Source organism: Scatophagus argus, chromosome 7 (assembly GCF_020382885.2).
Source record: "Scatophagus argus isolate fScaArg1 chromosome 7, fScaArg1.pri, whole genome shotgun sequence".
NCBI classification, from domain to species: domain Eukaryota; kingdom Metazoa; phylum Chordata; class Actinopteri; family Scatophagidae; genus Scatophagus; species Scatophagus argus.
In genome coordinates, this window is record NC_058499.1 from 3,711,462 (window position 1) to 3,737,043 (window position 25,582).

General features: G+C 44.3%; 1 protein-coding gene and 1 long non-coding RNA gene across 2 annotated transcripts; one reads left to right on the forward strand and one right to left on the reverse strand.

The window, feature by feature from the left end:
- Positions 1 to 787: 787 nt before the first annotated feature.
- Positions 788 to 24,938, reverse strand: swap70b (switching B cell complex subunit SWAP70b). Its single transcript, XM_046395210.1, has 12 exons — positions 24,694 to 24,938; positions 21,665 to 21,805; positions 15,212 to 15,385; positions 13,521 to 13,748; positions 12,911 to 13,057; positions 12,472 to 12,580; positions 11,905 to 12,086; positions 7,249 to 7,356; positions 6,550 to 6,716; positions 3,879 to 4,077; positions 3,482 to 3,578; positions 788 to 2,276 (listed from the first exon to the last, which is right to left on the reverse strand). The coding sequence occupies exons 1-12, from the start codon at positions 24,787 to 24,789 to the stop codon at positions 2,158 to 2,160; spliced, it is 1,767 nt and encodes a 588-aa protein (XP_046251166.1). The 5' UTR covers positions 24,790 to 24,938; the 3' UTR covers positions 788 to 2,157.
- Positions 11,970 to 14,056, forward strand: LOC124062445. The gene is made up of 3 exons (XR_006843922.1): positions 11,970 to 12,105; positions 13,508 to 13,781; positions 14,005 to 14,056. It is a non-coding gene; the product is annotated as an uncharacterized LOC124062445 (long non-coding RNA).
- Positions 24,939 to 25,582: the final 644 nt, after the last annotated feature.

A 25,582-nucleotide genomic window follows, 5' to 3' on the forward strand; every position in this document is an offset into this window, starting at 1 on the left:
ATGTTTTGCTTTGAAAAAAAAAAACTGAAAAAATGTAGTCACAAAAATGTAAAAACATTGAAACACCACATAAAATAGATTGTATTACATTAAATACTCCCAAAAATCCTTAATTTTAATAGTGTTCAGTCCGGGTTTGTCTGAATTTTTTAGTGTTTATTCCCAGTCTTTATTTAACTTCCCTGTTTGGCCCAGATCTCCGGTTATTTAAAGTCCTTTATCGACCATACTTTCCAAAAAAATAAGGTGACAATTTAATTAGCCAATTACACAATTATAAAAAAAAAAAAAACCCACATGAAGCTGATGATGTCGTCTGTGTCATCCACAGCCAGACAGGAAACAGAATACGGTGATCGGCTTTATTTTGGAAAATAGAAGGTCTGGACAGTGAAGTCATTGAAATGAAGTGAGCATTTCCCCAGATGATCCCTAGTTAACACCTTCAGTACAGCCTGACAGTAAATGTGTCTTGTCTTCAGAAGTACTGTGCCTCACCACGTTCTGTAGTGATGTGGCGTTGGTGGTACTCTGGCGCCCTCTGGTGACCTGATGAGGTTAGGTGGTAGTTGAGATTCGACCGTGTGTGCAGCTCGCTCTGGTTTTTCACTTATTGTTTTTGTTGGATCCCTTGCTAGAATTAGTGAGTTTACTTCTCAATCTGAAAATCTGAGTCTCGTACTGGGCAGCGTAAATATTCATAAAAGGCCGACTGATTTTGTGCAGTAGCTGTATATGTCTGTTTCTGCTGTACTGTTTTGTATTTATTGCATCCATACAGTCCATAGTTATTCAAGACACGTTTTATTACACAGTTCAGTCTTCTGCTTTTTACATATATATAAAAAACGTAAAATGGAAACCACACTGTTGACTCTTGACGCTAACACAAGCACTGATGGTTACAGTACAACTACACAGTACAAATGTTGTGCAGTTAGTATTCCTGTTTGGAGTGAGACTTTGCCACAATGCGCCCTATTTCTGACACAATGTTTACAAGCAGGAAATGTTACGAGCCAGTTCTTTAGACAGTTATAAACCTATGTCACACAGACTGAAGCAATTTGATGAGAACAATGACAATGACACTTTTTTTGTAAGAAGACAGCTTTTTAAGACAATTTGTTAAACAAACAAACAAACAAACTTTACATTTGATTAAACATTGTCATCTTCAGATGCTACCGACGCTGCTTTCTTGCAGCTTAAATTTATTAGGGAAAACAAAACACTTTCACAAAACAGAAACCGTTGTTAAAATATGTACAAAAATCCCTCATATTTTCATGTAATGGTCCCAAAGAGTTGAGAGGAAAGAGTCACAGGATCTTAAAAAGTTCACCTTTCCTTAACTTTACGACAGCCTTGAACCTAAAACACGCTCAGTTTGTTTCAGACTTGGGTCAAAAGTAGTGCATTTCATAGATACAAATCACGTCCTGACAAAGTGAAAGAAAGCGATAAAAGCTCAAGGTGCACATTCTTTGCCACTCGCAACCTTTAAAAAGCTGAACATCTTAAAATCAACAGATTTAAATTGTGTATATTGTTAACTTGGTAGGATCTAAGACAACTTTGTATCACAGAGACTTCATAGTGAGATGAGTGTTGGTCCTACGGGGGCTGAGGTGGTCAAAAGTAGATTGAGTTGTCTTTCGAGGTCATCCTGTTGCCATATGACTTACTGTACTGTTATCACTCGGTCAGCTAAGGTCAGTGTTGGATCACTGTTAACCTGTTGAAATATTAAGATGGCCGAGCCACAGTTTAAAGTTATTTTGACAACAATAACTGCTCAGTTATGCAGGACCAGCCGACTGACACAGCATTCAGTCCTTTTGCCAACAAAGCTACAATTATTCCAGCGTTTTTCCATGTTATCATTTCTTCACTTAGTATTTTTGTTGGATCCCTTGTTAGAATTAGTGAGTTTACTTCTCAATCTGAAAATCTGAGTCTCTGTACTGGGCAGCGCTAAATATTCACAAAAGGGCTACTGATTGCTAAAAATCCCTTTAACATAAAATTCCTCACAGCATCCTGGTAAATCTTGCATTTTAATTTCACAGAGCATCCAGTTACCAGCCAGTACATCCCAGCAGGCCTCTCTTCTCTTCTGAGTGTTTAAGGTGTTTGGGGCCTCCAGGGGCCTCTCTACTGAGCCTGGGTCGGCTGGTTCTTCATCTCCTGCCATTTCTTCTCCCTCAGATGGAGCTCTGCGTCAGAAAAGGCTGCAGGACCCCAGTTGGTGATCAGCGACTGTCCCTTGGAACCTGGAGGGGAAAAAGATGTAAGAGACCCTTCACCACAGAGGCTGAAGTATTTCAGTCAAGCTGGACTGCTGCCCTCAGTTATTTGTCTCTACTGTGCATTGCAAATGGCAAGTCAAAGCACTGACTCCATTTGACACTTTAAAAGTGAGCTGCACCTGGCTGAGAAGCAGTCCCACCTGTCTCAGGTAAGATATGACAGCATGCAGTTTTTCCTTGCAGGGCTTAGTGCTTAGATTTACTGTTTGCTCTCCAAAATGTAACCGAGTCCTACAACCCCAAAACCAGAAAAGTTCGGCCGCTGTGTAAAACCTGAATAAAACAGAAAGTAGTTCTTTGCTCAACCGTTTTGACATAAACTCAAATGAAAGTACAAAGACAATATATTTAATGTTTGCGTAAATAGATGCTCATTTTGAATTTGATGTCAGCAACACATTTCAGACAAGTTGGGACAGAAGCAGAAAAAGACTTTGTGAAACACGATTGTATAAAGAATTACTACATGGGCTCAGCAACACTTTGGTATACTGGTATACTGCCTTTTTGACTGTGTATGTAGTTTGTGAGTCTGCAGGTAAATTCAACAAGTCTTTTGTTTTAAGGGATTTTTGCTGTTTTGCATATGCATTATTCCATCATTCATTTTAATCCTAATTGCTTCCATGTCTTCCATCCCTTTAAATGGAGGTCAGGCGCACCAACTGTAAACATACAAATGATTGTAGTGTTATCACTGGTGCGTGAGAGAGGCAGACTTCTTCTTCAGGCTTCAGTTTGGTCATTTAAAGTTATTAGAGAGTGAAATGTGTTGATGAACAAGCGCTGAAATGACAGGACGATCAGCTGGGACCCTGATTCAGTTCCTGTTTTCGAAGCATCTTGTTGCTCTTTTACACAAATCTAATTTATTAAAATTAGTTTATTTTCTTTGTGCATGAGATGAAGCTTGAGAATACATTCATTCCAGCGATCTTATGAGGTGGAAGAGAGCACATTCGGTCAGTTTCTTTACATATCAAACTGCGTGCCCCTGTGGTCTTAACGCTAACCTGACAGCATTCGGTTCAGACTTGCGCTCTGTTGAAGGTGATATGGAAATGTTAAGTCTGGCCTAGAAAGGTTGCCACTGTGCCTGTACGAAAAGAACGATAGAGTGGAAAATACAGAAATCCCATCAACGACTCTGGTGAGTGTGCTGCCGTTACCTGGTTGAATGAGCCGTAACAAGCCCTCGTGTTCAGCCACCTTGTGCTTCCAGGTCTTGGTGTTGTTTGTGGCATCTTCCAGCTTCTTCATCACCATCTGGCTCGCACAGAGACCAAACACACAGCACCCTTATTAACAGATCGTAAAATACAAGGACAGGCTTCTTTTCTGACAAAACTTTGGCAACCTTATTTGATGTTTAAGAAGAAGAGCATTTTTTGTTACGGTATGTCAGCAGGTAACATGAACAGTATCAACTTCCTATCATTTCTGAAAGACTGCCTCCCATCCAGCAGTCCTATAGTGACACCTTGTGGTAAAGAGAGGAACTACTTTACTAACAACTGAGATCATTTTTTGTTCATTTTAAGTAAATGAGTTAAAGAGTTGGCTGACCTGGTACTGCTCCAGGGCCCCGTGCCTCTCTTTCTCCAGGTGTTCCAGCTGTTTCATGGCTGCCTGCAGGGCGTTCTCCTTGGCCACACGTTCCTTCTCCAGCTCCTGTTTCTCAGCCTCCGTCTCTGAGATGGCGCGTTGCTGCTGCAGGTGGATCTGCTCCAGCTCCGCCCTCTTTGTGGCCTCCTCCTCCAGTAACCTGCTCCAAACAGACATCAGCATGGGTGACTATAAAGCACCGTAGTTCTGTTGTTTTCAATTGGTCTGGAACCTGCATTATAGTGTTGCATAAAACACGCTCAACGCTGAGGCGTACAAATCGAGCGCCATCTGTTCATTTTACTCCTTCCCCAAAATAATTCAGCCCTAATCTCTCAATCTCAGTCAGTCTGAATGTCAGTGGTGCTACAGCGCAGCTATGGACTGTGTTTTTTAAGTGTAAGTGGAACTACTGATTGCACTTCTGGATTAGTGTTATTTGCATTGTTTATATTCTTCTTCAAACAGATTAATGCTCCTGTCTGCTTCAAAAGGCATGAACCAAAATGTAAGGCCAGTGCTGTACACTTTAATTCTTAAAGTTTATTATTTGTATTACATTATTTGTTTGTTTGGTTTTCTGTATAAATCTTCTTAAATATTACCTGAAAGAATTAGAGTAATTGGGCTGCAGACACGGGAACTACAGAGGTGACAAAAGGCTTTTTCAGAACAGACGTTTCTGGGGACTCGAGGAGGACCTGCGCACTGAGAGCTGCACATCCTCAAGGTCATTTTTTTGTATTCGCATTTACATTTCCAGTAGGAAGGCTGAAGCAGCACAAGCTGCCCGGTGGTTAGGGGTTAGTAACAACATCACTCCTGCATCACATGCAACAATTTGACAGACACTTTGTCTGTCTTTTGTTCTGTTCCTTTTAAGACTACTGCTAGCAGCTGTTATTTACGTAGCTAACGTTTCACTGGGGTTTTTAAAAACGGCAGCCGACTGTGTTCCATTGGCTCGTGTGTTAAACCAGCCAACGTACACTTGCGTCAGTCAAAGTTCCTCTTTGGCTGAGTGAGTACTTACTCTCAAGTAGGAGCTAATAAAAAAATGTGATAAGAAGGGAGCTTCCTCTAGTCCAAAAATGTCTAACAACATACAAAAGGTCAAACTGGCTCAGTGAACATTATTACAATGAATATCTTTCTTTCTTTCTCCTCTCATGATCTCTGATAAGTTCACAGAGTTTCTTTTCTAACTAAATAGCCCTGTGTGGTGTTGTGTAGTAGGTAAACCAGATGATTACACCACAGTGGTGTAATAACAGGCTTTACATGAAACTTAATTTAGCCTGATAGAGGACTGGACTGCCTTTCTATGGCAGGTTGTTTGCATGAAAACATCCAGTAAATGGCCCACATTTGCTGCTGATAAAAAGATGCTGTCTTTTTAACATGGTTTAATTTAAGCGCAGTGGTCAGTCGAGTGGTGGCGACAAGCTCACTGCTGCTTAGTCATTTGTGAGGTGGAAAGTAAGATGTCAGCAGAGAGGAAGGAAGGAGAGAGGAGGAAATGTGGTGGAGTGAAGGAAGTAGAAGTTGACTGTCTGGCTCCCTGTGTGGCTCAGACACAAAAGACAGTTTCACGTTAAAGGATTCCCACACTCAGTAAATATGAAGTAAAACAGAGTCGTGTGTGAGGAGAACAACACCGACTAGCTGATAACAGAATGTGACCTGTGACGCCGTTTTTGTTCATGTGCCTGACCTTAAAGATCTTTTAAATGGGGTGTCGCATTACATGCAGCGCTGGAAGAAGCACTTGGATATTTTGCATAAGTAAAAGTAGAAATGCTATTGTGGAGAAATACAGTAACAAGAAATGGGCCTACATTTAATCTACATGTTTTAAATGTTTAAAGTGTACATGTCATCAAAACATATTCATTCCTGAAGAATCGTTATTATAGGTTCACTTATGTGATGGTTACATCACAATATTGCAGCTGGTAAATGTGAGGCTCAGTTTAATTAGTTTATGGTTGAAAGTTACTTTGCACCAGTGATGATGTGATGCATCTTCTGGTGGCCACTGCGGCTTTTTTGTTGTCAGCCTGTCGGTTGGTTAATCTCTGGTCACCTGACCCTGACTATGTCTCAGTAAAAAGGTGAAATCAGAACCACACAGGACAGAAAACTGATGGTGCGCTCTGTGGCTCCATTAGGGGGCGATGTCACGCCGCTTGTTGCACAATCTATCAGCTGATAATCAAACAGCAGCAGATGGTGGAATTGCTGTGATGGACCTTATTTCACCTGTCGGCAGCCTTAAGTGTTTTGGAACAGCGGATTATCATTTCCGTCGTCTTGTTGAGCCACGACAGGCTGTGTGACACGTGTTTGTTTCTTCGTCTTCCCAGGCTGGTGGTGATTTGGTGCAAACCGTTATGTGTCGTGCAGTGGAAACCACAGGCACCTGGCCTGTCAGTTTGGTGGAGCGTACAAAGAGGGCACATTCAGCCACAACGTAATAAATAATATGCCATTTGATCAAGTGTCAAGAGCAGAATAACGACTGCGGCATCAGTAGAGCAGTTTGCCGTCCTGTGTGATTTAGTTCAGCTCTTAAGTCACAGCTAACGTTAGCTCTGGGTACTCATTAATCCTCCACTTTTTGTTGACTGACCGTGCCTGCAGCCTGCGGACAACCTCCTCGTCCTGTCTCGCACGCCTCTCGTCCTCCAGAGCGTCTTCCAGACGGCCGTACATGTCCTCCAGCTCCCGAACCCGCTGCAGGTACTGCTCCAGCTCAGTGGACTTCTGGGCCACCTGCTCCTCCATCTGCTGCCGTACCTGTCGGACCAGGAAAGGCCAAGAGGCCGACATGAACACCCTGAAAACGCCTTTGCTCATCAGCTTGGAGTTCAGCCCAGCTTATGTTGGGTATAACCAACATAGCCATGTTGTTACCGAGCTGTGATGTAAAGTGCAACCAAATTGAGCAAAGCCTGTCATCATGAATTGAGCTACAAAGGCACCTTCACAGCATGCTGTTATTGACTGTGACGTGATGTCCCTGAGCTCTCCTGACTCAGTCTCCTCCTTCCTCATGCGTCTTGTATATAGCTGTAAATTGTGCGGTGTTTACGTGAAAATCGTTAATGTATTATCTCTTTATATTTACACTTTTTTGCACTCTTTTCTGATCTTGTGAGCTGCCACAAGTGAATTTCCCCACTGTGGGATCAGTAAAGTTCATCTTATCTAACGCGTTCTTTCTTTACACTTGGTCTAACCTGACACCTGCAGATAGAAGTTTAACACATTGTCAGCTCAGCTCTCACACTCTGCACCAAGAGAGAAACGATGGCGAGCAGTGACGTACCATTTTCTCTCTCTCCAGGTCAGTCCTGTAGCGGTCCTGGAGTTCAGTCTGGGTCTGGAGACGCCTTCGCTCTTCTTCTGCTGCGTTAGCCGCCGCCTCCTCCAGCGCCTGGAGAAAAGAGCAGCAGACATGTTTTCAGAAGGGGTAAGATTTTCCCAGTAGATGAATGCACCTCCATAAACACTGCTGCTCTCTCATTTTCACCCACAAATGTTTAGTGGAAATAAAAACAAAAAAACCAAGCACGTCTAAAGTAATGTCACAGGGAGACTAAATGGAGGCTTTTAGCCAATCAGGGAGAATTACACTCTGCAGACGAAGAAAATAACCCTGGCTAGAAAGTTGGTTGCATTACAGGTCGCAGTACAAACACAACGCAATTTGTTTTCAAACTGCATTTATGGACAAGAGCAGTTTTATTTTGAGTGGCCATTACTCATTCAGTTCCTCTATACAGCTATGTATTAAACTGATGTATTAGATTTAAATGATTTTTTTAAAAGTTACACACACACTTCTTATTTAAAGTGTGCCATGGATTGGACTAACTGGCTCCAGTCACTAACAATTTACTTGTGAAAACCAGAACAAATTATGTGAACTTCAGGTGTGGCACACCTGCTGGTCGCTGCTCGCTCTTCCCATTGTTTCATTTGTAAAGTGCGTCTCAGACACGTTAACACGCTGCAGGCTGTAAATCTGTCTTTAACTCAGTGTGCCACAGCCTCTCCTCACTTGTACAGTCTCTATATTTGAAACTGTAAAGCCTGACCTCGTGTTCTCTTCCTGTGTACAGTAATGGTGGTGTTGTTGTTAAAATTACGGGGCAGTCATGGATCAGCGGTTAGGGTGTCGGACCCGTAACCGGTGGATCGCTGGTTCGATTCCCCGTCCCGGTGTCCATGGCTGAGGTACCCTTGAGCAAGGTACCTAACCCCCACTGCTCCCCGGGCGCTGCACGCGGTCGCCCACTGCCCCGGGTTTGCTGTGTGTGTGTGCACGTCACTTGGGTGGGTTAAATGCAGAGAACAAATTTCGTTGGAGTGAGTTCCCTCCAATGACAAAATATGTCACTTTAACTTTAACACTTTAACTTTAATAAAATAAATAAAAAATACGAGAAACAGGAATGACGTTACAAAGCTTTAGAACTTTTAAAGTTTGAGTGCCCTCCTGTTATTCTCCGGTTTTAAAACTGAATCTAAGCAGAAGTTAAATTTTGGAGCTCGACCCGAGTGTTTAGTGAAGCAGCTCTGAGAGGAGAAATTAAAGTAAAAGCAGTTGCGGCTGAGCGGTAACCTCACCCAGCTGTGAACTGCCTCAGCACTGTGACAGTCCGGCAGCGCAGTGTGATCGCCGCGGACGAGGCTCCTTCTCTGTGTGCTCAAACATTCATTCATTCATTGTGCAGTCATGCGACATGCGTCCGTGTGAGACCAGACTTTCACCTCAATGGCAGATTGTTGTGGGAAAGCGAACAAAAGCCAACTGTTGTTCTCTGCTGCACGACTGCGACGTGAACTCGTTCGACCGACTGCTGCTGCTGCTGCTTCTCACTCGCTCCAACTGTAACCCGGTGATCGTGTTTTCAGTTCACATCTCTTCGTCTAAGAAGATTTATCTGACTGCATCATTCAGCTGTCAGCACTTCCAGTGAGGTTTTACTTACCAAAAACATGAAATCATCAGACTGGTTATTAGTTTACAGTATTTCTCAGATTGTTAAACGTGTCTAATAAAGGATTATCTTATTTTATCTTATCAACTCCACACACAGAAAATACGGAGAAAGAATCTAAATAAAAACAGATTTTGTTTTTGTTTGCCTTTCACTGAAAGCATCAGTTTTACTTCCAACTGTATTGTGTTCATTTCATCTTTTATTGCGTAACCTAAAAGATCGATTATCTCTCTGGCTGAATTAGTAACGACGATTGAGACATCACTAATAGTGACGGTTTGCACAGACGTGTGATGACAGCAGCAGCAGTGTGTAAAGTTTCCTGTATACGAAGCATACAGACATGAGTCATTACGGTCATTTGCGTCCATTTATGGCCAACCGTGGGAGCAGAAGTGAGGCTCGAACGCAGCTTCATAGTGGCTGACATTTCTAAAACGGAGGCGATCGTAACTTTGACAAAATGAATGTACTTTTCAAGCTTACAAAGAGATCGCAAAACATACTGATCTTCCTAAATGCAGAGTTTGTGGCAGGTCTGCTGTGTCTGACTGCATTAAACTCTAGATGTGTACCTAACAAAGTGGCAGGGAAGAGTTTATACCAAAGGTGTCAGTCAAATTAAACCGAAAGCTGTCCTGAATGTTTGCTTTTTAAACCGTTTAAATCTGAAGCAGCCAGTGTCACAACCAGATTAGTGACAGTATGAAATGGCATGTTTCTGTCGACCGTGTGACGTCAGCTCACAGTACTTCCTGTTTCACAACCATTTAGCAAGTGAACTAGAAGTAGCCATTGGGGGAATCCACATAATCACTGAATTCTAACACGGTGAGCAGTGTCGACAGTCAGTCAGGTTTAAGGAGATTTACTGGAAGAACATGTTTAATGGAGTCTTAAGTTGCTCTCGGCCCACTTCCTGGTCCAATAAACATTCCTCTGTTTGCACTGGGTGACTATTCAGTGGCTGCAGGGTGGAGCTCATCTATTATTGGTATTCATGGCCTGGCAGTGGGTTTCAGAGGAGTGTTTAGGTGACCTACTTTTTAATTGTTGTGTGTGTGTGATTGAAACCAAGAGTGTGAAGCAGAAAAAGATTTCATTTTGTCATCTTTAAAGGCTCTACAGCTGTAATTCACGTATTGTTTTGAGCTGTGTTGTCACTTCTGTGGTGCTGAATCAGCTTTTGTTTTGGCTTTGCCTGTGGTGACATCACAGTCACTGATGATTAAACAGATAAATATCCATTTATAGCATTTCCTTTGCAGGAGATGTGACTCATCTGCACTTCACAGGTCGACGAGTCTGACGGCTCATCAGACGCCAAAACACTGTGCTTTGTCAGTCCACAGTAACACTGAACACACTGAGCTCTTTGGGGCCAAGAGGACTTCAGTGAACTCGATGTAATAAAACACAGTCAAGCTGCGGTTTCCAGCCATGTCTGTCCAGATTCATTTAATATCTGTAGTGACTGACAGAGAGCTTCACCACATGGAGCAGCAACAACCACCTGAAGCTCAGTATCATCAGAACCAATGAGCTGGCGGTGGACACACACGTTCAACCCAGTCAGCACAGTTTCAGGATGGACATCCAGAGATTCACCACCTTGGTGAGATTCCCTGAAGGCGTCCTGAGGTATCGCGTACGGGGACGGACAGACTCAAAACCAGACGCCTTCTGCCACAGCTTTTGTCAGCTTGGAGGCATTCAAGAACATATTTTTACTGAGTGTCAAAATGTTGGTCATTTGCTACACTGTCTTCCACATGTTCATGAAGACTGAATTCAAATGACAAAATGTCGTCATTTTTTGTTTTGCTTTTCCGGTAAAGTTTTTTAAATGTCGCCTCTCCGGAGCTCAACTACCAAAAGAATGCTGACATTTTCAGGGCAGACTAAAAGTCAGTCTGCACGCAGCCTCAAGGGGCTTCAGTCAAACCGACGTGAGCCAGAAACTCCTCATCTCTGCGCACGAGTCAGGACACGGCCGATGACGCAGTCCGACTCGAGGACACGAGCACCTGGTGTACGGTGGATGAACAGGGTTTACTTTCAGGCAGCAGAAGCGTCCCTGATGGAGAGCAGAACAGATACTTCAAAACAGCTGAGTCGGCTGTGAACATGACAACACGTGAGTCTCAGATAACCAAACATGACCTTTTTCTGTCTGTCCTGCTTCAGACACTGTTAGGGGAACAACGTGTCCCCTTCCTCCAAGTCACCTCATCCCTTCCCTTGCTTCCTTTTTTTTTATTTCCCATATGTGATGCTTTCTGTGCCTTTTTTTTTCTTCTTCCGTGTTAATCGTACTCCTTTAAAAATGTCTTCTGGGGAAATCCCTCACAATTCCTTTGCAAAGAAATTTCAGTCAACAACTTCCTTGAGAGCTCTTTCCTTCTTTCAGTGGTTTGATGGCCGTGTTATGCCTCCAGCGTTATCTACAGATAACCTCATACTTGTTGTTTGTTGTTGTGCTGTCTTTCTGTATTTGTTTGCCCCAGTCACACGACGGCACACACTCTTCCTATTTTTATCGACTGCTGTTTGTCCTGTCACGAGATTTAAGTTTGTTTTGGCAGAAATTTAAACCCCTTAGTTTAGTACCTTTAACCACAGCTGTTGTTTTATGTAAAAGTTAATTCTACAGGTCCACAGTGGAAAATAAAATGTGCGTGTTATCTTTATTGGTCTGAGCAAAAAGCACCTGACATCAGCGTGTAGCTCGTCAGGAAATGAGCTGAGAGTCAGTGAGACACGTGACCATGTAAAACCAGTCCTACACTGAGGACGGTCTGCCCTGTTTGACAGCCTTCACCTAATGGATCAGACTGCTCTTCTCACTTCAACACTGAGCTATTTTAAATTCAGGTTGCTACAAAACAGAACAGAACTGGTGTTTCCTGTGCAGACTGGATTCACGTGGGGGGCGGGGATGTTCAGTGTGTGTTTCCGTGTCGTCTTCTCCTCACCTTTCTCATGTTCTCCAGTTCGAGTTGTTTAGCCTCGTTGGCCACCTGCAGCTCCCTCATCCTGAGCACCAGCTCCTCCTGCTCGGCCTGCTGCTTCAGCCGGAGCTCCCGTCGCTTCTGCCGGGCCTCGCGGTGCGGCGCCGGCCGGCCCTGACGGAGCAGGCTCACGCACGTCTGAATGGCTGAAACGTGATGGGAAAAGTAAGCAGTGATTTCACTCAAAGCAGGCTGTAAATGAAAAGAAAATCCGTAAAGAGCTGTGAAGCTTTGAAGCACCAAAACCTGCCTGCCTTCGGATTAAAGCCGCAAAGCAATAAAGATGAAAAAACTGGCCTTTCTTTTAAATTGACCTCATTTACGCCCAAAAAACTGCAAGGAAGGAAGTACTTTGTACTTCAGTTTTTATGTCTCATTGAAGTTAATAAACCACTTTGTCTATCTTAACTTGACACGACTCCAATGAGCCGCCTGAAACGCACGCTGAGTCACCACATTAAGTATTGATTATGTGATAAGTAAGAAGAAGAGTGATGGCTGCGATATGAACAAAGTGGTGTCACGCCTCACCCTGGATCCACTCCTGCTTCTTCTTCTTGTCCGACGCGTTGATTTCAAAGCTTTTTTGTGAGGACTTGATGAGGAAGAGACACTTCTTCCCATCTTTATCTTGTAGGGGCTGCATTGAAAACAACAGATAAGAACGATACCAGCTGATCAGTACACAAAGGTTGCTGACTGAGTGGCAGGTCAAGACTAACTTCCACCTTTATTTTTTATCCTTTCTTTCCTGCTGAACTTCTCACATAAGATAACACAGGAGCCGACCCCCTAATCAGCACTTCACCTGGTCAGCTGACATCACAGTGCTGCTGTAAGTACAAGTGATTTGATTTGGCCTGTGTGTCAGATGCAGGTGATGCTGGTGATTTTACACACATTAGTTTCACGTATCAGATCGATCAGTACTAAAAGTGGAAGATTTTTCATTAGAACAGCAGGATCTTGCCTCCACGCTGCAGTTTCCATCCAGTAAAATATCTCCTTTCTGTTCAGCAAGGTCCTCGCCCACGTAGTACGATATGGAGTTTGGCTTCAGCATGAACCAGCGCTCCGTCCAGTTCTTCCTCTTGTGACCTTTCTTCATCATGTAGCCCTGCAGGGGAACAGGAAGACATGAATCAGGGCAATGTGACTACCCTCAATCTCAACATTAGACCTCCATCTTCTGTCTTTAGTATCTTTTCTGCGTTTACGTGTCATTTTAGAGGCCGTTTTCTCTCTTTATGTCCTCATTTCAACTCATGGGTTCAGACGAACATCTACACCACAGTCACACATGACCACAAAGTCTCACATCCTTGTTTTATATATTATATGGACTATTTTAATTCACTTTTCTTCCTTTGATGACCCACACCTGTCTGTTATGTGTCACGTTTGCCTTGAGGTGAACAGTTTTATGAACATGACTACACCCGAAACTTCCATTCATCGATGAAGAGCACGTAATGAGTGTTAAAGCTCTGAAAGAAGCCAACAAGTGAGCCCGTGACTTTGCCGCTACAAAATTACAGTCACAGCATTTGTTCGTCCGTCTGCGCAGGTGTGCCGCCCACCTGTTTGAGCACGTCCAGGATGAGCTCCTGGTAGACCTCGTTGATGCCCATGGAGAGCGTCTGGTGGTCTATGCCCTTGCTGAAGTGACCCGAGCCCACCAGGCTGATGAGCTCCCAGACGCTCAGACTCTGCTGCTTCGAGTTCAGCTGCAGCTTGTAGTCCTCAAAACGCTCCTCCACCCAGCTGCCCCCCATCGCCTCCGTCAGCTTGCGAAGGAAGTACTCAATCTGAGATGTGCATACAAACAGGTTATTAAACAGGTTAGTTTCAGTACTTCTGGTATTATTACTGCTGCTATGCATCTCAGCTTGTATGCTCCTTCTCTCACGCCCCACCCCTTCTCCCTCTTTGTCTGTCTGTCTCTCTCTCTCTCTCCCCCTCCCTCCCTCCTGCTCTCTCTCTCTCTCTCTCTCCCTCCCTCCCTCCCTCCCTCCTGCTCTCTCTCTCTCTCTCTCTCTCTCTCTACCCAACCGGTCAAGGCAGATGGCCGCCCATCTTGAGCCGGGGTCTGCTCCGAGGTTTCTGCCTTCTAAAAGGCAGTTTCTCCTCGCCACCATCACCAAGTGCTTGCTCAAGGGGGAATGTTGGGTTCTCTGTATTACAATTTAATTAAAGAGTTTGGTCTAGACCTGCTCTAATTTGAAAGTGTCATGAGGTAACTTTTGTTGTGAATTAGTGCTATATAAATAAACTGAATTGAATTAAAACATACATCTGTTCACTCAAACTGAGGCTCACTGCGCCCGTCCTGTACTGTACTCCTGTATTTGTCCATCTGTTCACCTCTACATGGCCTGAGTGCAGCGTATAAATTGACATTTCTTTTGAAAACAATCTTCCTGTGATTCAGCTCTGATGTTATAACCAACAATAAATCTTCCAGCATTTGTTAAAGAACAGGAAGCTGGAAACTTCCTTTTCTGCTCTTGAGCAACAGAGGTTTTCAACTGTCCAGTGGCTGCAGCAGCGAAGCACCACACACACACACGCACACACACACAGAGCAGTGCAACTAAAATTCACTGACTGACTGACTGAGCTTCAGCATGAACAGAAGTCCATTCATGCGAGTGAGAAGTTAAAAAGCAGACAAATGCTAGCTAATCCTGTTTTTCTATTATTATTCACATTAAAAACTTCTCCCACTTTGACATATGACAACCTTTTGGAGGAAGTGCTTTTCCAGTGTGTGAAGATCTGAAGCGGCAGATCCATCAGGCGACATGCACGCAGTGATGGGGACTCAATTAAGACCCAAAATCAGCTGTCGGAGGTTTTGAAATTGTGCAATTATGAATTTTGGAAGGAAAAAAGTGATGAATCATTTTGAGCAGTGAACAAACTGTAGCCTTCACTGACAGCAGCATCAAATGGTTGAGTTAAGACTGGGGATCCAAATACTGAAAGCTCACGTTAAATGTTTGACTGAATTCTCAGGCTTGTCTACCCAAATCTTGATCTGACGTTCATTTTGACACTGATGCACTGAGCTGTTTGGTATAAACATTTTACATAAATATATTCCACAAACTAACACAGATAAATCTTCATGTTGAAAGGACCCCGGACAGCCCGCTGTGGATGCTGAGCTCTGTAAATTAAACTACGTTTGGTGGGACAAGTGCTACAAATGGTTTAAAAAGACACAAAGCGGTCGTAAAGTGGGAAAATTCACTTCTTGGGCGCTCACCTCCTCAGTGACGATGACCAGCGGGTATCTGTCCTCAGACAGGAAGTTGAAGATGCACCAGATCTTGAAGGCGTCATCGTTGGAGATGCACAGGTGGGTCGAATCCAGATTTTTCCTGGAGCACAACGTCCAGCACATTTTGTTGAAGTCCTGGCGGTCAAAGTTGTCTGTCACCTGTGGCAGAGCAGAACAAGAATAACAGAACATCATGTTCCACACCAAGGAAGAAGTTTGTTTTGGTCCAGGAAAGGCAGACGAGATGAAACCCCCGGAGTCGGCAAATGGTCCCCCTGCTGATGTTTCCAGCAGTACAACACGTTGGTCAGTGGGTCCAAACTCTATTGTCTCCTAACAGTTTGAAGCAAAGCACATGAGTTTTGTATTTCTATAAGATATGAGCTGAAGAGGAGCCGCAGAGCTGGGGGATTTGAGCAGAGGGTGTGAGAGGAGGTAAGACTGTTCAGCACCTAGAAACAAGTACGAAAAAAATAACAGGTTAAAGATGGTTTGCTCTTGTTGCACGTCTGACTAGAAGTCCAGTTGATTTTGTGTGACCTCAGAGGGTCTTAACCCACAATTTGGGCACCTCTGCTAAAGGCAGAGGATGATACATGAGAATTATTGGGTTGCCAGGTTGTGAAAATGTCCCTCTGTTTGATTAAAAAAGGGCTGCAGACGAGCTGGACCAAAATCAAAGTATTAATAAATTACAGACATCAGTGATATATGAATAAATGTGTTATATCTTATGACCAAAGAGGAAGGATAAACACTTCAAGGATTTCTCACAACCTGGCAACCCAATACTCCTTATTAATGGCTTACTGTTTATAAAGCTTAGTGATACCAAATCATGGCATGAACATTAACGAACCAGGTTGCTAAATGTTTGAACATGCACCTTCATCTCCTCCTCTTCCTCCTCCTCCCACTTCAGAAGCAAACCAAAACTCAAATTCCAGAGTTAAATGTGAGGAAAGCTCTTGAAAAGGTACAATCGGTGCTGTGGAGGGGAAACGTCCTTCTCGGGCCGCTGAACAGCAGCGTCTCCATGGAGCCTCCTGGCAGGCCCACTGAGCAGCGGTGTGTGTGGACTAAAAGCACATCTCGTCCCGCTGGCAGCCGTCCCGTCAAACAAACCACCAGAAAACTTCCAAAACAACTCCAATTAAAACTGATCTGCAGGTGAAGCCAGCCCCGAGACTGAACTCCCCACAGTCTGCTGTTCAGGTGAATTCATGCCAAAAAAAAAACGATTAGAATAATCTTTAGCGTAATATTGTGTTGTTTCAGCGGCTGCAAAAAGGATCAGATTGTGATTAAATAGATTGATATTGTAATCCCCAGAGCATATCTGATCAAGTAACAGGTCTTCCGTGATTTTCTAACGCCCGTCGACTTTAATTTAGCAGAAAGGCAGAAGTTAATTCAAATGAGAAGTCGAAACTAGACAGCTCAAACTTAAACCCTTTACAGTTTGGACTCTCTACGCCCTGACGGGCCTGAAGTGCACTCGAAGTGGTCCGGTCATGTCCTAAAACCTTGAAAAGGTCCTGAAGTTGACTCTTACAGGACACAAGTGGTTGAGTATTTCATGCCATTTGGTGGGAGCTGCGATACGAAAAGTGAGCCTGTAAAGCCTGCGATGATAACAGCGTCTTGATCTTGCTATCCGTCTCTGCGAAATAAAGATCTGCCCAATTAGAAAGAAACAGAAGGCCGAGTCAGTGCTGCTCTGCAAAACAAATCGTCCTGCATTCTCTCACGCTCATTTAATTATTTTCATCTTCTGTGCTGTGACAGAGAAACATTCAGTCCGGCCGAGCTTTTCTAAAGCCGCACAGGATCTGATGTAAGTCTCCATTGTGCTAAGTGAGAGCCTGTGGTGAAACCTGTGCTGGATGTTAAAGTGATTTCCCTCCTCTGTGGGCTCCAAAGGCAGCTGTGGAAAGTCTGTACTTTCATCCTTTGGTTTTTCATCACTTCTGACTGTGCAGCAGTCATGATGCATGTCACAGCAGAAATAAAAAACGCCTCAAATCCCCATCTGTAGTGTAATAAACTGCTCTACTGTCCGTTTATACGCTCACCACGTTCAGTACAATCACTGTTTCCTCAAAAGAGAAGGAAGAGTCCAACAAACACCGAACATCACGCCCGCATGAATGTGGTGCTGATGGGAAAGTCGTTGGGTTAAGACTGGATTGGGTTTCGCTTGGTGGACGTGATAAACTGTCAGAGAGGACAAGTATGTCGAGTAAGTCAGCTGTGTAGACTGAAAGACTTTTGATATGAACAGTTCAGACTCGACTCGAATCAAACAACATTTATTTTTCTGCCGGAGTGACTGGAGAAATCAGTAAGGATGTTACTGCTGCTGCTGCTCTGGCCCTGAACAAACTGCACTTCATTTTAACCGTACTTCTCACAGTCTGAGCTGACGTTAGTCTGAGCGGAGGAGGAAACTCCTACAGGTGGTGTTCACCACCTAAAAACAGATTCTGGGCGGAGAGTCATTTTTCATGTTGGCATGCTGCCCTGTCCTGTCTTTACTCAGCAGTTTGCCCGTCTCCCTCTCACGTGAGGAGGACGACGATGATGATGATGATCAGGTGGCTCTTGGGCCTCCCTTCTTACTTTCGACTTGTGGTTTTGAATGAGTCAGCGCTGACTGGACTGCAGAGAGAGAAGCTGGCAGGACGTCAGACGAGGTCGGGACAGCAGTGCAGTTGTGAACGTCTGGTTTGTTATGACAGAGCAGCTCTTCTTCTGACATTGTTGTGTCACGCTCGCCTTGTTTGGCGCGCTGGCCGTCTCCCTCTCCCCGTCTGTCTTCTTCTATTCCTCTCGCCCTCCCTCCCTCTCGCTACACTTGAACAACGAGGGCCTTGTCGGCGCTGCCTCCCCTCCTTCTCCGCTGCCACATGTTCATTAGGATTCAGGAGCCAAACTGCAGCCGTATCTCCTGCATCCCAATCTCCATGAAAAAGGCTCGTCACCAATCAAAGGCTTTGTTGCACATTAGCAGTTAACCAGCGACGACGGGGACGGCCGAGTGTATGAAATGAAAACTACCAAAACAGGTGCTGGTTGGGCTGTTCGTTCGACTCCAACGATTAGCTGACTTTAAGAAGGGCCATTTCACCCAAATTCTTTTTCTTTTTTTGGGGGGGGGGGGTTCAACTTGGCAAAAAATTACAAAGCAGGTCTCTTTTGGATGCCTGGCAATTCAAACCAAAGTTCTCTGCATTTTAAAGTGAGCTTTCGTTAGTCTGGCACAACCTGTTCTGGGAGCTTCTCCTTCACTCGTTCAGTTGATAAACGTCTTCATTCTGTCCATCTTGTGGTCCTTTGACCAGATGAGCCTCTGACCTTTTTCAGATCTTTTAACAGACCTTTGAACAGTTAAGACTCAACTTGCTCCCAACGTCAGCCGCTTGTTTCACCTCACAGCCTCCACCTTTCACAAAGCAGCTCAGATGCACAATTATATCAACTTTATGACCCTGTTTTGTAGCTTAAATTCACAGGGAATAAGGTCCAAAACTTACTTTAATTTAGACTCGAGACTGATAACTTTAACATGATGGCACAGCAAAAATATTTTGGTTATTTGCTCTGGTTTGCTTGCTGCTCTCTCTCTCTCTCTCTCTCTCGCTCTCTCTTTTTTAATAGAAATTTGGATTTGGAAACCAACCAACAAAAATACACAAAAGTGATATTTAAAGGTCTGCAGCTGGTCATTGTGTTGGTCTCTCCACACACACGCACACACACACACACACACAGATTCACTTGTTTCTGTGCGACGCTCCATCAGACCACAAAGTGCTGAGTCCTGCCGAATCAACAGACTTCTGAGCTCCACAATCACGTGTGTCAGTCTGTCCTCCGACAAGGTAAACATCAGTCGTGTGCACTTTTATTTGTTGCTGACAAGTGATGTGAGTCAGTGAGGATACCTGCCGTCACTTCCTGTCTACGTTACAAACACAAACACAGGTGGAACTTGGGTTTTGTTCTGTTTTACTAAACCTGCAACTAAACTCAATCATGTGTAAATCAAGCCTTCAGTTGTTTCTGGTCGGTCACACACACACACACACACACACACACACACACACACACACACAGCTTCCTCGTGTGAGCGGGTGGAGTTTCCTCAGGCGCGAGTGGAGCCCAACATACCGAGTGACGCCCTTCGTCCTCTGTGGCCGCGTCACCTCCACTTCAATGGCCGGGAGGGGCACTTGTGTGTGGAAAAGTACGTAAAACTGTGTGTGTGTGTGTGTGTGTGTTGGGGGTTTAGTAGTGTTTGCTCACAACATCATGTCCCTCCTGCTGACCTTAAATCAGAGTGTGCATTTCCTCATGGAAAGAGTCCCTGAGTTTAGCCTCCTCAAACCCGACTGGGCCGCCTGTGAGTCCGTCAGCACACACGCCGACGCTGTGCAGCCAAGTTCACTCATTCGTTTATTTAAAACTGGTGGATATGAGAAAGGTTCAAAAGATGTCAAATCAGTCTGACTGCTTTGGGGAAACGTGCATGAAATGATGCACGTGATATCTACAATTATTCTATCTGATAAAGACATGCAGCCCAAAAAAAAAAAAAAAAATCTCTTGAATATTTCGGTCAGCGTAAACCCTCATGCGGCTTTGCAAAGCTGTGAGTGCGAGTGCTGCATCGCAGGGGAACTGATGCAGTGTCGCTAAACTCGTCGTGCGGCTTTTCTTTCCCCGTGAATTCCCCGTTCAGACCTCCCTCTGAGGAGGAGGCTTCCTGTGTCACAGATCAGACAGCACAAACCGCGAGACACCAGAGCAGCACTACGCCATGACGGCACACATTCAGACAATGACAATAACCCAACTTGTCAATGAAATGACATCATACTGGCAGTGACAACAAGAAGCATGGCTGAAACGGAAAGCAGCTACCAGCTCCACCGCATTCAGTGAGTTCCAACTAGAGTCACCAGCTCGCAGGTTGTGTGGCTCCACCAAACCAGTGAGACTGTGGACTACATGGACGCTGATGCTGAGGCTTCACACACATGTTCAACCCGGCAGCACAGGAGGAAGCACCGACCTCAACCCCATCCAACACCTTTGGGATGAACTGGAACGGAGATTGTGAGCCAGGCCTTTTGGTCCAACATCAGTGTGTGACCTCACAAATGCTCACACAGAAACACTCCAACATGTTGTGGAAAGCCTTCACAGAAGAGTGGAAGCTGTTAGAGCTGCAAAGCTGTCTGTGTGTTTACAATGAGACGTCATTGTATGAGACGTCTGTTGGTGCAAAGGTCAGGTGGCCCAATACTTTTGTCTATATAGTGGATATTTCAGTATATTGTCTAGTACATTATTACTGCAAAAGTACCCTGAAATACTGTGGTTTTATTTTAGGGACGCGTCGCCCACGATTCCTTGCGACACCCCAAGACGTTTATGCTTTTGCTTTTTAGCTGATTCAGTAAAGGTTATTGAAATGAAAACTAAATCAGCCGATGGATTCTTTTCTTCCATATTTTGCCTTTAGGTCATAAATCAATGAATGAATTTCAAAACTGAATTGCAAAAGTGATTTTAAAAGCGCTTTTACAGTCACTTTGCAGACTTCTGTTTTAACCCAAACGAAGAGAAAAGCTTTCTCACTTGTCACGCTCATGTGACACGACGTGGCTCGCCGTGACATCATCACAGAGGGACAGAACAGAAGCTGAATGAGCTGACGCAGTGTTCAATGACTGGTTCTGCGTTTCTGTCTCAGCTCAGGCTGACGGACACGACAGACTGATAATAACGTGTCAGTCGGTGGACGTCACCAGCGTCATCGCACAACACGCCACACTCAAACAGCTACTGATAAACAGAAGTGTGAGACCCAACAACAGACCGTGTGTTTTCATATGCACTAAAAACAGCTCTTCACGTTCTAATGTCTCGTTCTAATGCAGAGAAGGCTACACGTGTGAATCTTTAGAGTAAATGATCTCTGGAGAAAAAGAAAACACATGCAGTGTTTGTAGAAAATCCTCTCAGCCTGCATGTGGCCTCAGCAGGCTCCAACACAGCCTGCCTGAAAGGCAAAACCCAGGGCACAAATCGAGCTTGTAAGGCTTCTTTCTGTAAGATAACGACTGAACTGAAGCGTTTTCAGTCCCGCTGCCAAGTTTGTGTTTTTTGTGCTCCCACATGTCTTCATATGAAGGCACAAAGAATCACTCGCAGCACAGAGAGGTGAATCGGAAGCCTCAAGATGTCAAAACCGTTGACAAACACCGTTTCCTCTGTGATATGGGGAAGTTTCCTCTGTTCGAATAAACTTTCACTGGAGGTGCGTGCTTTGCATCTCCATGTTTGGTGCAGGTTAATTTATATTTTAGTTTGTCTGCTGCGTTTCACTCGTGCACTCAGTCTGGAGGATCATGTGAACTGTTTTGGTACCTTATCCAGGATGAACTTGTTCAGGTACGGCATGTATCCCTGGTTGGAGACGGGACCCTCGTCGTCGTCTTTGAAGTGCTCCTCCAGCGCCACGGGGTCATGCGGGATGTTCATCACCGTACACAGGTTGTGGGACAGCACCTGGAACGATGGAGAACGTGTCGGGTTTATTAGTATGCTTGATGAGCGGCGGACTCGAGGCCGCCTGAGGATCTCAGCACTCAGCAAGTCGTGATGCGTTTGTGATTGAAAACATTTAAAAACTCAGGGCTGCTACACCGCTGTGACAAACAGGGAAACAGAGGCAGACAGAGGACAAGTCAGTGAGGGCAACCGCAACAACCTCAGCTTCATCACATTTTATCTCTCGGAAACGCATCTTTTTGTCAAATATGGAGGCACCAGCTGAGTCCGCGAGTCCACAAATGTCAGAAAACAGTGAAAAATGGCCATCACGACTTCCCATGACGGAGGTCAGGAGGTCCAAGCCAAGCGAGCCAACGTTAAAAACCAGAAAGTGTTCACATTCGACAAACTGGAGCCAGAGGATGTTTGTCATTTTTGCTTGGCTAATGACTGATGAACTGATTGTCAGAAATGCTGCATCAGCTGCTTTGCTTATAGTTTAGCTAACGCGAGGATTTTATTCATCACGCAGTGACTTATCAAAGAACGAGTTAACTACTGAAGCGGCACAGTGAGGAGGAACACGCCAAAGTCGTGTTTAGGAAGTCATCGTTTTCTAACAGCAGGTGAATATTTAACATCAGATCAGCAGTCGCAGACATCAGTGTAGCTCAGGTAAGTCACACACCTGCAGGACAAAGAAGGAGGGTTTTAGTTTCAGAGTCGACGCAGCAGCAGCAGCAGCAGCAGCAGCAGCAGCAGCTGAGACATCCTGACTTTTCGTCACTTTAAAAACTCTGGATCTTCCCTTAATGCAACTCTGTGCCAGCTTACTGGAAAGCGCGTGTGTCACACCCAACCTCTGTGATGCTGACTTCCTGTTCAAAACACACCTCTTCACACCTGGTTGGCAGTTTGCTCAGCCACGACAAAACATTAAACTGAGAGCGGCAACCACAGATTTCATTACGGTTCATGTGGTGATTATTTTCCCTGTTAATGAGTGAATCTTTTAGTCGTCAGCGAGTCTTAAAATGGAGGACAGCGTCCGTCTTCAGATCGTACAAGACAAAAAGCCACAAAGGTTCACATTTTAGAAGCAGAAACCAACAGATTTGTTATCATCGGACCTCATCGTCGTACCCAGAGGATAAATTTTATCTGCGTTTAAGTGGATAAAGTGGCTGGATTATTTATTTTAAAATGCATTTCCTCCTCCAAGCTTTTTACTGATCTGCATATTTCTAACAGCAGGATCACAGCTCTGTTTGTTTGTTTGTTTGTTTGTTAACGTCACACTCGCTTTAAACTTCTGTTTCCCGGGCCAATAAAAGTTTTTTGAATTTAACTGAAGTGTTTAACGTCTTCTGAGTCTTCAGAAGAGGCTTCAACACTGACAAAAATATCAAACCGATATAATTTGAGCTCGGAGTTGACATATTTTATTTTTCACTGAAAGCTCAATCGACTGAGCAAAAGTCCTAAAAGCTCAGAGCAGCAAAGTAAAACCTCCATCTTCTCCTTCATGTGAAGTGCGTTTGTTTATCGTGGCTCAGTAAACACCTGTAGCTTCACCTGGTTTCACCTGCGGCTTTGAACGAGTCTACAGGTGGAACATCTATGTTAAATATAAACCCTCAGAGCCGCTGCAGCAGATGCTAAGTTCTCAGATATTTTGGTAGATTTCCATCTGAAGTCCAACACGCGTCAGGAATAACTTTGTTGCTCAAATGTTCCAGTGAACACACACACGTCTCGGACACACGTTTAGCGATTTCCTGTATTTCCCAGATTGCTTTTTGTGAACATGTTGCATTCAGGCTCCGAGGGGGGCGGCGTGGAGGGGAGTTTCACCGCCTTCAACACATGAAACGCGTCTCAGACTGAACATGAGCTGGTTTTTGGTTTTGTTTAGTTCTGTTTCAGTTTGGGAGGCTGCTGTCCGCCAAACGTGACCTTTACTGTCCATTCCTTTCAAAGTGCTGAACAATGTTTGGCTGGCACAGAGATGGAAGTACGTGGGTGTGTCACACAGTCGTACGCACACACAGTCACCCACAGGAAGTGATGGCTGCCTGCCTTTTTACATCACATTTAGCTTTAGTTTATGGTTACTTTACAAATTAAAAGACTAGCTGCTCTTCCTGTCATTTATTTTAATACTTTGTTGCTTTTTGTTTTTTACTGTTGGCTGAACCAAACAAGCAGACTGAAGGTGTCACAAAGCGATTAATGGAGAAGATTAAAAAGTCCAACTCCAAGTGAAAAGTCCTGCTTTCAGTTAAAATGATCTGATGATGTAAAAGTCACAAAAACACTTCGCTTTAATACTTTAAAAGTACATTTTACTGACTGGATTTGGGAAGATTTCTACACTGCAATTTTAATTTTAATCTGTAGCAGCATTTTAAAGTGCAGGATGTGAACATTAGTAATAGAGATCTGCTTCTCGAGGCTTCTGTCAGCATTTGTTTTTAAAGGTTTAACCCACATTAAGGCCTTCATCATCTCCCTTAGCACCACTTCGGCCCTCCAGGTTGTTTTTCTTTTTTTCCTGAGGAGACCTTTGAGCCTCTGGCTCACTGCAGCTGCTTGTCAACGTCCAACAAAACACAAAGTTATACTCTGATAACTTCAAACTTCCCTGTGGCTCTGGGTTGGTTTGGCTCCAGACTTTCCTAAATGTTTTGTTCGTTTGTTTTCCTCTGAAAGTCGCGTTATTTTCCCGAATGAGTCGGTTTACTGACAGGTGCGCCTGAACTGAAGCTTGGCGGTGTTTGCAGCGTTTAACAGCTTTTACAGATGAGACAAAAACAGACACCAAAACGTGAAGCTCTGATGAGTGAGTTTCCTGCTCGTCCAAACGGCAGCTCACGCTCGACAGAAATGTGTTGGCGCTTTACCTTCAGCTGAGATTTGGAGACTTTCCCGCTTTTGTCCACGTCCAGGGCCGTAAACGCGTGCCATATTGACTTTAAAAGTTCGTCCCGCAGCGCCATAATGGTGGACTTGCACTTGTCTCCTGTCTGTGGCTTGTCTGTCCGACTCTTCCTCTGCGCGAGGCTGAACCGTCTGTTGGACACGATGAGGAAAAGTCACGTGACGCGCTGTCAGACTCGTGATTATTGATGGAAGAGCTGCAGCACCGCGTAGCGAGAGGAAAACACACGCAAATAAATGAAAAGGAGAGGAAAAAAAAGAAAAGCCTGATGAGAGCAGGGGCGGACTCAGGCTGCCTGAGGGGCAGGGGGCCAACTAATAAGAAGGGCACCAGAGCGCAGAAAGTCGCGGTACTTTTAGATACTTTTTATGTGACTCAGATGTCATTTTGTAGTACATGTTGGGCCACCTCAGAAGGCACTTTTATCATGTTTTGTCTACCATGCACACATCCAACCTTTTTTTTCCCCAAACCCTTGAGTCACCCAGTGCTTGTGGTTATCACATGATGAGTATATTTCATGTTGCTGGTACTCAGATCTTGTACTAAAACTAGTAGTATTACAGTGTGGAAGTCCAAGTAAAAGTCCTGCATTGAAAATTTCACATAAATGTACATAAATGCATACATGTCCAAGTATTAGAGTCAAAATACTAAAACCTACTCATTTATGTAAAATGGATCATTCCAGAATAATATTTATTGTATAAATATATATATCGAATGTGCGCATGCGTCGATACATGTGCAGCCTGTTACAGACGCTCCCGACTTTCTTCACCGTTTTCTACTGATTTTTTATTATATTACGCTACTCTTTTTGCTCTCTGTTACTTTGGACTTCACTTCTT